Source organism: Babylonia areolata, chromosome 29 (assembly GCF_041734735.1).
Source record: "Babylonia areolata isolate BAREFJ2019XMU chromosome 29, ASM4173473v1, whole genome shotgun sequence".
NCBI classification, from domain to species: Eukaryota; Metazoa; Mollusca; class Gastropoda; order Neogastropoda; family Buccinidae; genus Babylonia; species Babylonia areolata.
The window spans coordinates 41634148-41646647 of record NC_134904.1 but is presented as its reverse complement, the minus strand read 5'-3'; the positions used below and the strand labels follow the sequence as shown (position 1 = coordinate 41646647).

Here is a 12500-nt window from a genome sequence, read left to right as displayed (position 1 = left end):
ACCTTCCCTCCATGCACAGAGAACACCTAGTCCTGTTAAACCTTTACATCACCTTCCTTCCATGCACACAGAACACCCAGTCCTGTTAAACCTTTACATCACCTTCCTTCCATGCACACAGAACACCCAGTCCTGTTAAACCTTTACATCACCTTCCTTCCATGCACACAGAACACCCAGTCCTGTTAAACCTTTACATCACCTTCCTTCCATGCACACAGAACACCCAGTCCTGTTAAACCTTTACATCACCTTCCTTCCATGCACACAGAACACCCAGTCCTGTTAAACCTTTACATCACCTTCCCTCCATGCACACAGAACACCCAGTCCTGTTAAACCTTTACATCACCTTCCTTCCATGCACACAGAACACCCAGTCCTGTTAAACCTTTACATCACCTTCCTTCCATGCACACAGAACACTCAGTCCTGTTAAACCTTTACATCACCTTCCATCCATGCACAGAGAACACCTAGTCCTGTTAAAACTTTACATCACCTTCCTTCCATGCACACAGAACACCCAGTCCTGTTAAACCTTTACATCACCTTCCTTCCATGCACACAGAACACCCAGTCCTGTTAAACCTTTACATCACCTTCCTTCCATGCACACACCCAGTCCTGTTAAACCTTTACATCACCTTCCTTCCATGCACAGAGAACACCCAGTCCTGTTAAACCTTTACATCACCTTCCTTCCATGCACACAGAACACCCAGTCCTGTTAAACCTTTACACCACCTTCCATCCATGCACACAGAACACCCAGTCCTGTTAAACCTTTCCATCACAAGTCATCTCATTCTCCGGATCATGTATTTTTCAAGCAGAGAAGGCTGAAACTTAAAAATAGGGTGAAGTCGGACAAAAATTGATAAGCAAAATTTGTTTTGCTTCTGAATAGATTGTTGTAAAATTCTCTGTGTGAGTTGCATCGTGTTTACTGAAGTGTTTATACCTTGTAAAGTGAATGAAACTGGCTAGCTGGATTTGGGTGTTTGTTTTGGGGGTTTTTTGTAGTTGTTTTGTTTTGTTTTTCTCCCTAACATCTGAGGTCATTTTTTTCCTTTCGATCATCACTACCACCACAACAGTTTCATTCAACACACTTCACGTACTGAAGTTTTGATTCCACAATAAAAACAAAAACAAAACAAACAAAACAGAAAAAATAAACCAGAACTGAAAGTTGGATTTGAAACACAAGTTACTCATTCTGTGGTCTCTGTGTGTACACACTCACATGTTGAGGGTCACTAGCAACAAAGATATATATATATATATATATATATATATCATTGTAACACAATAATTGAATAAACCAGTTTCAGTGTACTCAAACTGAAAACTTGTAGGGTTCAAGGCACGAGTTCCATGTTTCCCACAGTCTCTGTTAGTGGATATACTGACATCACAAGGAATGCATAGCATGGGATGAAATGTGTCATAGACATCACAGCCAAGTACTGAAGTAGTCAAGCTGTTTCAGTTCAACGCAAAACATTCCAGGTTTGAATCCTAGCAAAGTTGTAAGTGATAATGTTTGACTTTGAGTTATTTGGTCATTTTCATGTAGGAGGTATATTTATACCCTACTCTCAGTCTCCTTGTTTCTTCCCCAAACTAACAACAACAAGAAGTGAACAACAAAACATCGCCTTGCTAACACAAACAACATTCTCTCTCTGTCTCTCTCTCTCTCCCTCTCTCCCCACACCTACCCAGACTGTGGTCATAGAGAAACCTCAGCAGCAGCAGCACGAAGAACACACCCGACGTCTGCAGCAGCTTCACCACCCCTTGCACATCCAGCTGTGACCCTGCCACCGCCGCCCCTTGACCCTCACCCCTGGGGTCGTTGCCATGGCTGTGGGCATGGGCATGGGAGTGGGTGTGGTCCCCGCCCTGAGGGGAGGTGTCGGAGGGCTCCAGGTGGGAGTGTGTGTGCTGATGCTGCTGCTGCTGCTGCTGCTGGCTGTTCATGCTGCGCAGCAGGGCTCGGATCTCCTCCATGCGTAACGCCATCTGGTGTGGGGGTCAAGGGTTAAAAGGTTAAAGATCCTATGGTCATCTAGTAGGGTAAAGGGCTAAAAGGTTAAATGGCCATCTGTGGGGTCAAGGGCTAAAAGGTTAAAGATCCCATGGCCATCTGTGGGGTCAAGGGCTAAAAGGTTAAAGATCCCATGGCCATCTGTGGGGTCAAGGGCTAAAAGGTCAAAGATCACATGGCCATCTGTGGGGTCAAGGGCTAAAAGGTTAAAGATCACATGGCCATATATGGGGTCCAGGGCTAAAAGGTTAAGGATCACATGGCCATCTATGGTGTCAAGGGCTAAAAGGTTAAAGATCCCATGGCCATCTGTGGGGTCAAGGGCTAAAAGGTTAAAGATCCCATGGCCATCTGTGGGGTCAAGGGCTAAAAGGTCAAAGATCACATGGCCATCTGTAGGGTCAAGGGCTAAAAGGTTAAAGATCACATGGCCATATATGGGGTCCAGGGCTAAAAGGTTAAGGATCACATGGCCATCTGTGGTGTCAAGGGCTAAAAGGTTAAGGATCCCATGGCCATCTGTGGGGTCAAGGGCTAAAAGGTCAAAGATCCCATGGCCATATGTGGGGTCAAGGGCTAAAAGGTCAAAGATCCCATGGCCATCTGTGGGGTCAAGGGCTAAAAGGTTAAAGATCACATGGCCATCTGTGGGGTCAAGGGCTAAAAGGTCAAAGATCCCATGGCCATCTGTGGGGTCAAGGGCTAAAAGGTTAAAGATCCCTTGGCCATATGTGGGGTCAAGGGCTAAAAGGTCAAAGATCCCATGGCCATCTGTGAGGTCAAGGGCTAAAAGGTCAAAGATCACATGGCCATATGTGGGGTCAAGGGCTAAAAAGTCAAAGATCCCATAATATATGGCCATATGTGGGGTAGGTGGGGGGTCAAAACAGTTTTAGTTTCCAGGTGGTATCAAAGCATGCAGACTGATCCATAAGCACACTGCACAAATGAGAGTTAGAACGAAAACAATGAATGATTGAATCATCTTCATTTATGATTTAGGGTACGTAAACATTTTCACTGACCTAGGTAGTGTGTTCACAGCCCCCTCCACACACACACACACACACACACACACACACTACACTGTGCATATGTATGTGTATGCATGAAAAGAGTGCATATGAGACTACTAATGAGAGGGAGTTTTTTTGTAGAATACCAGAATTTTGGATTATAATTGTAGACTATGTGTACATAATATATGGAGACACTTTTTTTCGTGTATTTTCTAGGTTTATCTCAGCTACTTTTAATGGCAATCTATAACATATTCACAAATTATCTAAAATTAATCTCATATCTAATGTTCACTCATTGCTAGCCAGTGTGTCAATTAACGTTTACACAATCAGAAACTGATAGTCTGTTCACTTTCCTTTCAGTAAAGTATGGGTGGTGCACACTTTCTTGCAGTAGTTTGCAACTAGAATGTTGTAAGCACAAGTTAGACTAAAAATGAATGTGTGGCACTGGGTGGTGGAGTTAGCAGATCATCACATGGATAGATACACTGTCCTTGAATGATACTTTCTAAGCTTTACACACACACATGTTGGCACCCCAAGATTGCAAGCATGCACAAAACATACACATAAACAAGATGAAACTCAAGCTTGCAAGGACACACACACATGGATACTCAAGCATGCAAGTGTACACAGGCTTGTGCACACACACACATACACATACACTCACACACACATACTCTCTATCACTCACACACACACACACACACACACACACACACACCCTCACATATATGAACACACACATACACACACCCTCACAAATGTGTACACACACACACACACACCCTCACACACACTCTCTCATACATTTGTACACAAACACATATATACACTCACACACACCCTCACACACACACACACCCTCATACCCACCACACACAAACACCCAGACCACCCCCCACACCCATACAAACATTGAAACCAGCTAACCTGCGGGTTAATAGTGCGTGACCCATCCTGTGACTCGTCCCCCACCATCAGAGATGACAAGTCCACTGCCACCTGCCCCCCACTCTGACCAGCAGCTGATGATGACGATGATGACGACGAAGACACCACTGCTGCCCTTGATGTCGCTGAACCATTCAGAGAACGTCGCGGCAGGTTCGGTAACAGTTCCTGGGCAAAGTCCATGGCTGTGCGAGTGTAGCGGGACTGCAGGGAGGTCAGAGGCCACAAGCCTGACCCTTGACCTCCACTGTCCCGGGGCTGGTCCCCCGAGCCCCCCTGGCTGCTGGATGCCATCCAAAGTCTCGCTTCTGAAAACTGTTCATATTTTTCTTCTATTAAGTTCTAACTGACTGCCAAATGACATCTAAGAGTCAAACTTTTAGAAAGAAATCAGACCTACACATAACACAAGTGAACACTACTATAAAGTTATTAACTTAATGTCCAGAGTCATCCCGCAACAGTGGCAAATCAGGAGTATCGCAATCAAACAAATAAACACATAGGTATTCTTTAGTAGTAATGACATCCCTGATCTTTAAGGCTTTACTTCTTAACTTGGATTGCTGAAATAATAGTTAAATTATCAATGTTTTACTTAAAATATATATATATATATATATTCACTTCCCATTCCCCATTTTAGAACTTTCTAACTTGGTCAACAGCAACAACCCTGAAACTGAGCACTTTGTTAATGTCAACTTGAAACATCCCAACGTAAACTTTAACTTAATTGTTTAATTTTCTATCACTGTCATGAGAGATTGTGAGTAAAGAGCTGCATGTGCATGTGTGTGTGTGTGTGTGTGTGTGTGTGTGTGTGTCTGGCTGTGTATCTGTCTGTGTTTGTGTAGACACTGAGATAACTCAACTGACTCATCACTCAGTTGTTTCACATCTCTTTCCAACTACCTTCAACCTATTTGATTGTGATAACTGATATTGCTTATCAACTATACGATTTGCCATTGGTTACTTCTTTTTTTTTTTTAATATAATCTTGTTATTCATTTACTACTACATATCCATTTCAGATCCACAGCTTCTTTCGTTCTAATATTAACCGTCATACAATACCAGTTTATATCACATATCAAACAGAAAGTCCGATCTGAGAAACTTTGCTGGTCGCCCTAGCACTGGACATGGGGAAAAGGAAAGGAAAATAGATCCAGCAGAAAATACTGGGAATGAAGGAAGCTTGTGAAATACGGGAACGGAACGATTGATAACTGAGTCGAATACACTGCAACACTTTGACTCTACGAATTTCTTTACCTCCTAGTCACCTACAATCCGCAAAAAGTCTGAAATTTATCGAAGGTTTACAATGATTTCGTGGCCGTCGTCTCACCTTAGTTATAAGAGTGCCATCCCTTGTTTCGAATGAAGAGCTATCAGATTTATTGCAGTTAAAGTAAAACGTGAACATTCCCGATACATTAATATCTACGTCAGGTGCATGTTCTAATAAACATAGAAAATAATATATCATACCAATATACTACAACACTAATGTTTATGTACTGAACCATTAAACATTATTTTTAGTGCTTACATATACGAAACCATCCAATGAGACTTTCACTTTCTTCTTCATTTCATTTTTCGTTCTTCGAGAACTGTGCGATTTAAAATAATAAATGAATAAATAAATAAAATAAAATAAAATGGATCGAAAGAAAATTACATGAAATTTATCTAAAGCTTGCAGGGGAGGAGGAGCGTTCTGACTGGAACAACAGTTGCACAAGAACACAAGACCATTATCTCTCGCAAAACAGCATGATTGTCGCGCCGGTGGTTGAGGCCAAGCGGCCGCCATGTCAGTGCTCCCGTGACGCGCTCGCTGACAGCCACGGTGCACCAAATGTGTGTGTGTGTGTGTGTGTGTGTGTGTGTTTAGAATAGAGATCGAGAGGGCCAGGAAAATCAATGCGTGGATGGGTTCACGGAAGGGGGAAGTTTGTTTTTCGTACTTTGAACCGTTTATTTATTCAGTTCTGTTATTTTCTTTATTTCCGATTTCTTCGGACACACTGAACTGGGAAAGACGGAGACATTCGTATAAGAAAATTAAATCCCTGATGTTCACTCAAGCGCCCCATGCGCCTCGTGCAACCACACATACATCAGTCATATCAAAATTGCCTTTCTCAACAAAGTATTATGCCACACGAAAAAAAAAAACACAACAAAAAACCGCCTGCTTCGATGTGATGACTCTCACCACACTGCTGTGGGGGGACAAAAAAAATTTAAAATGATGATGAAGATGATGAGATATACATTTGTTTCCGGCACTGCCTTTCTCTCAGGCTAAAAGCTGAGGGCGGCGCCTTACATGAAAAAAAGGGTAACAAATTACACTGACGAACCCCTCATGACCACTTTTTTTTCTCTCTCTCTCTCTCTCTCTCCCCTTCCTTCCTGTTTCACCCCATCCCCATTCTCTCTCTCTCTCTCTCTCCTTTCCCCCTTCCTTCCTGTCTCACCCTATCCCCATTCTCTCTCTCTCTCTCTCTCTCTCTCTCTTTCCCCCTTCCTTCCTGTCTCACCCCATCCCCATTTTTCTTCTTCTTTTTTTTCAACGTTTACTTCGTTTCAGTGAGCACACAAAAGTATTATGTGTATGTGTGTTTCAGCAGCAGTGTGTTGTGAATGGACCAATCACAATTGCTGTGATGTTGGAAAAGTGAAACTCGATTGAGAAGGGAAGCAATTGTGTCAATTTCACGGAATGAATACTCTCGGGGATACTTCCCCTTAGAAAATAACTGCCAATGACAATGCAAAAATATCGTCACTGCGGGCTTGGCGGCTTAGATACCGCGACGCCAGACGATCCAAAAAAGAAAAAGAAAAAAAGAAAGCGAAAGAGCTTCGGTTTGTGTGCTGGTTTGATGTGAGAGCAGTCACAGTTATCGCCAGAAAGTGGGTGTTGTGAATACGGGAGATAATGAACTTCAGACGAGAGCTGAATGCCGAGACACGGTTTATTGCAAGCACTCGAGTGTGTGAGTTTGTGAAGGTGCGTTCAATGATTTTGAAGGAAACATCTGTTTGAAGTGTTTGACCAGAACTGGTAATTGCGATTAGACATGTATTTGCTTTCGTTAGACTGAATCTCACAGCAAGTTGTCTGGTGGCGTATGTCGCAGACGCCACTTCAGGCGATATAGAAAAGTTAAGACCAGGCTTAAAATATGCTTTTCCTTTAGTTTTTGGCATACCTTTTCCCTTTCTTTTTAAATAATGCAAAATCAGTTTATAAATATAAAATGAACTGGTGAAATGAAAGAAAGATGGAGAGATGGATGTGAGGTTAATTGACTGATTTGCATTTACACGACAGAGTTTATTGGGATATTTCATGTGAACTTGCTTGGCTGAATTATATAACTTATCATTATTAACCGTATTTTGTGTTGCTTTCCGAAAATTCTGCATGATTGTAAATAATTTACACACAAGACATCAGTCAGATACTAAATGTTCAGTCATACAGTGACACACACCAGCCACAAACACACATACATTCATAGGACACATGTATGCATGTGCACACACACACACACACACACACACACACACACACACACACTCATGTGCGCACACACACACACACACACACACACACACTCATGTGCGCACACACACACACACACACACACACACACATTGTTGATTCTATTTAGTATCAGAGAATACATGGTTCTGCATTTTTCATACAGCCAATAAAAACTCTACATATTCAGGAAGACACTGCAAAATATGAAGCGTTTCACAAGTTTTGAAGAGCACCTTTTTTCTGTCTGTCTGTTCTTTGTCTGTCAGCTTCTAGGTATAGATGTATAAAGTGTGTGTACATCTGTAGATTTGCAGGCTTGCATATGTTTCTGGGGCACGCATGTATGTGTATGCACAGGTATATTTGTGTTGGAATATGCATATAATAATGTGTGTGTGTTTGTGCATGTGCAGGTGTGTGTTTGTGTGTGTGTTTCATTTTTATGGGTGTATGTGTGTACTTTATAAACATAAGCAGGCATGTACAGATTTTTGTAGTTGTTAATCATTATCTTGTCCCCAAATCCTGTAAGCTCTCTGGCTGCCTTTCACTTATTATTATCTTGTCCCCAAATCCTGTAAGCTCTCTGGCTGCCTTTCACTTATTATTATCTTGTCCCCAAATCCTGTAAGCTCTCTGGCTGTCTTTCACTTTGCTTCTGTTTTGTCTCTGAGTCTGATGGACAGCTGGTTTTATATTCTGTTTAAAGACAGTAGATTGATACAGATTGCAACTTACACTGACTTTCCCATATGTATTGAACAACACGTCTGCTTCTTCTGTTACAGGTGAACAAGCAATGAATGTGCAAGTCAATCTGATGTCCCTTCAGTTCCAGCAACAGTTTGTTGGCAGCTGCAGTTGATTTCATAACTAATGCCGTGAATGAACAGAAACCCAATATAGCATTAGCGTCAAAAGGACTGATTGATGAAAATGTTCAACAAAATCACTATGCAGCTTTTGGAGTCGATGAAAAAGCCGTGCGGTTACAGCTTAAGGAACGTGTGAGAGAGACTGGACTGAGACTGCTCAGCCTGGATTCAGCGCAGATCTGAAAAAGGGTACATGAGCATCACCCACAGAGCCAACCCCCCAGCCCATCACCGCCCCAGGATGAGTTCCCTGTCTCTCAGGGGAGGTAAACGGACGCGACCCTTGGGGTCGCTGCGACACATGATGGCGCCAGATGACAGCAAAGTTCACCTGCCGAAACTGAGCGCTGCCCCAAAGTCCCCTGAGGAAGAGAAGCTGGACGAGCGGTACTCTGGTATCCAGGGCAACGCCATGACGCTGCCCAGCCCCAAAGAGACGTCGCGCTCAGAGGACCGACGTCGGTCTATCACCACCAGCAGTTCCAGGAACCACAGCGTCTCTAAGCCACCGTCGGCAACGCCCCCCAGTGATGGGGTCTCCCACGAGGCCTGCGAGAGAGAGCTGAAGGAAGTACTGGTGAGTTTGTTGTTGTAATTGTTATTGTTATTATTATCATTATTATATTATTATTATCATGACATAGATCCATATGTAATGCGTAATGTGCGGCCTATGTTCAAACGTGTGTGTGTGTGCATGTATGTGAGTGTGCATGTGTGCATGTGAGTGTGCATGCACAAGTTTTTACAATGATACACACATGTATGTGTCCAAAATTCTACTGTATCTGTGTTTGAATAATGATTTTCGGTTTATGTTTGTACCTTTTTATGTACTATCCCCCCACCCCCACCCCCATGGTTCGTTGTGACCCTGGTACACTTGGTAATGAAGATGTAATCTATATTCTAGTCTATTCTATTATCTTCATTATTATTATTGTTGTTGTTTTTGTTGTTATAATAAATAATAATAATGATGATGATGATAATAATAATAATTATAATAATAATAATTTTATTATTATTATTATTATTATAATGATGATGATAATAATAATAATAACAGTAGTATTATTATTATTATCATCGGCATCATTATTATTATTATCATCATCATCATCACTATCATAATTATTATTGATTTTATTATTATCATCAGCATCATTATTATTATTATCATCATTATCATTATTGTAACTGTTGATACTGATAACTTTATATAGCACCAGTCTTCAGTCAGAGACCAAGCTGAAACAGTATTTCAGTTCAAACTTATCACAATACAAATGTATGGGTAATTTGACAGGACAACAAGAATGCCTCATATAATGAAACAATATTTTAAGGATCGTTTCCATTCATGATGTATTCTTTTATTTTTCCTTCCTTCTTGTCCTCTTTGTCATCTGATTTTCTGTAAAGTCACGCAGATGTTGCTGAACGAAAGAAAGGATTAGAAAAAAAGAAGAAGAAAAAGAATGCCTCTTGAGCATCTTGTTTTCGTTCACCAGGACATGATTTGTGGGTTTGTGGAAAGACCCATTTTATCTGATGGCAATGCAGCATGTAGTGATCCATGTCCAAGCTTGGCGTGTCAGGAGAGAACCATTGTAACTCGTTTCCAGATTCTCCATCTGTGGTTTGTGGGGTGAAAAAGACCCATAGGTCAATTTGTCTAGGGAATTGGTGCAAGACAAGGGTGTTTTGTTTGTTTGTTTGCTTCTTTGTTGTTGTTTTTTATTTATATACATACATGTTGTTGTTTTTCTAATGTTGTTGTTGTTGTTTGTTTTGTGTGTGTGTGTGTGTGTGTGTGTGTGTGTGTTTGCAGACCTTGTTTATTTGTTCTTGTTGTTCCCTGAGATAAACATTCTGAAAACATTCCACATCCTGGGATTTCAAGCATGTTGTTCCCTGAGATAAACATTCTGAAAGCATTCCACATCCTGGGATTTCAAGCATGTGAGGTCTAGAGCAAAGGAGTAACAAGCCTTAGAAGATGCCACACTTACACACACACATGCACATATGTGTGTGTGTGTGCACGCATGCGCGCGCACACACATGTGCATGCACACACACACACACACACACACACACACACACACACACACACACACAAACAAAAAAACAAAACAACAAAAACAAACGAATAAACAAACACTTTCCACCCACACACTCACAAACACACACCTTGCCTCCCCGACACACAGACACACACACACACACAAAACAAAAAAAACAACAAAAAACCAAAAAAAACAACAACAACAAAACAAAAAAACAACAAAAAAAACAAACAACAGCAACATCAACAAACAAACAATTCCCCCCCACACACTCACAAACACATCCACCCTACCCCCCCCCCCCCCCCCCCCCCCCCCACACACACACACACTTTGATCAAACCCAAACCACAGGCACTTTGGCCTTCCCTTCCCCTCTGGTTGGGTGGAATTCTCCCCCACTCGAGACACAAAAGGGCCCAGGGTGTTACCTTCAGGGAAAGGAAAGTGAGGCCATTGAAACGCTTCAGTAAGTTACAGGCACATATGTAGGCCTTTCCCCCAGTGTGTCAACAGGGCTGTGGAGTACAGGATTGAGAGTACACACACAAGTCTTGTGTACATGTAATGGACTTGTAATAAGGGCAAGCCTATTTCATGGTCCTTTCAGTATGTGGGTAGGGGAGGGAATGTTGGGGGGGCAAGGGGGGTGGGGGGAGGAAGAGGATTGTGTGTGTGGGGGGGGGAGGAGCGTTTGTGAGTGTAAGTGTGTGTGTGTGTGTGTGTATGTGTTTGAGTTTATGTGTGTGTTGTCAAATTGTAAGAAAAATCTTGAACGGCTTGGATATGTGTGTGTGTGTGTGTGTGTGAGAGAGAGAGAGAGAGAGTGTGAGCATGAAAAATGTGTGTGTATGTGTATATGTGTGTTTTCTTGAACAAACAAACAAAAACAAAAACAAAAAACATAAAAAGATTATGTGATTGAAAAGAAAAAGCCAGAAAGAGTGAGAGAATGTGTGTGTGTTCCTGTGTGTGTGTGTGTGTGCGCGCGCGCGTTCCTGTGTGTGTGTGTGTTTGCATGCACCTGTGTGTGTGCCTATGCATGTGCTTGTACCTTTATGTATGAGTGTGTGTGTGTGTGTATCATGGACAACAGTGTCAAAGGATGTTTGCAGCATGTACATCAACAGGATTGCCTTTCCTGCTGCCCCAGCATTTTATCCTACATAGCACAATGCCTCCTCCTTCCCCTCCTCCTCCTCCCCCCCTCCTCCTCCTCCTCCTCCTCCACCTCCTCCTCTGGGGGACGTATTGTCTGGGGAGGGACGTATTGTCAGGGGAGGGGGCATATTGTCTGGGAACATATTGTCTGGGGATGGTAATGGGGGACGTATTGTCTTGGGGTCATATTGTCAGGGGGATGTATTGTCCAGGGGATCTAATGGGAGACGTATTGTCAGGGGGATGTATTGTCAGGGGGATGTATTGTCTGGGGGATGTATTGTCTGCGGAAGGGACATATTGTCAGGGGGGCGTATTGTTAGGGGAACGTATTGTTTGGGGATCATAATGGGGAATGTATTGTCAGGGTGACATATTGTCCGGGGGACGTATTGTCTGGGGATAAGGTGGGGGGATGTATTGTCTGGGGATCTATTGGGATTGTATCCGGGTCATATTGTCAGGGGGACATATTGTCTGGGGAGGGGACATATTGTCATGGGGACATGTTGTCTGGGGAGGGGACTTATTGTCAGGAGGACGTATTGTCTGGGGATTGTATTGGGAGACGTATTGTCAGGGGATCGTATTGGGGGACGTATTGTCAGGGGGACGTATTGTCTGGGGATCGTACTGGGGGGCATTTTGTCTGGGGGACATATTGTCAGGGGGATGTATTGTCGGGGTCGTATTGTCTGGGGGACTTATTGGGGGTCGTATTGTCAGGGTGACGTATTGTCTGGGGGACTTATTGGGGGTCGTATTGTCAGGGTGACGTAT

The 12500-nt window shown here is 42.8% G+C and overlaps 2 protein-coding genes across 4 annotated transcripts in view; one reads left to right on the top strand and one right to left on the bottom strand.

Moving 5' to 3' along the window:
- LOC143302183 (E3 ubiquitin-protein ligase RNFT2-like) overlaps positions 1–5408 on the bottom strand; it is a 32589-nt gene extending 27181 nt beyond the window's left edge. For 2 of the 3 annotated variants that reach the window (XM_076616731.1, XM_076616733.1), the window contains exons 1-3: positions 5320–5389; positions 4018–4353; positions 1728–2031 (exon numbers count right to left, since the gene is read on the bottom strand). In XM_076616731.1, the coding sequence (XP_076472846.1) occupies positions 1728–2031; positions 4018–4332 (619 nt within the window). In that variant the 5' untranslated portion in view covers positions 4333–4353; positions 5320–5389. The other variant, XM_076616732.1, reaches the window with a different exon arrangement.
- Positions 5409–6896: 1488 nt separating this feature from the next.
- Positions 6897–12500, top strand: part of LOC143274847 (uncharacterized) — a 25249-nt gene continuing 19645 nt past the window's right edge. The window contains exons 1-2 of the mRNA XM_076578802.1: positions 6897–7072; positions 8401–9064. Coding sequence (XP_076434917.1) covers positions 8681–9064 — 384 coding nt within the window. The 5' untranslated portion in view covers positions 6897–7072; positions 8401–8680. The remainder of the gene's footprint in view (positions 7073–8400; positions 9065–12500) is intronic.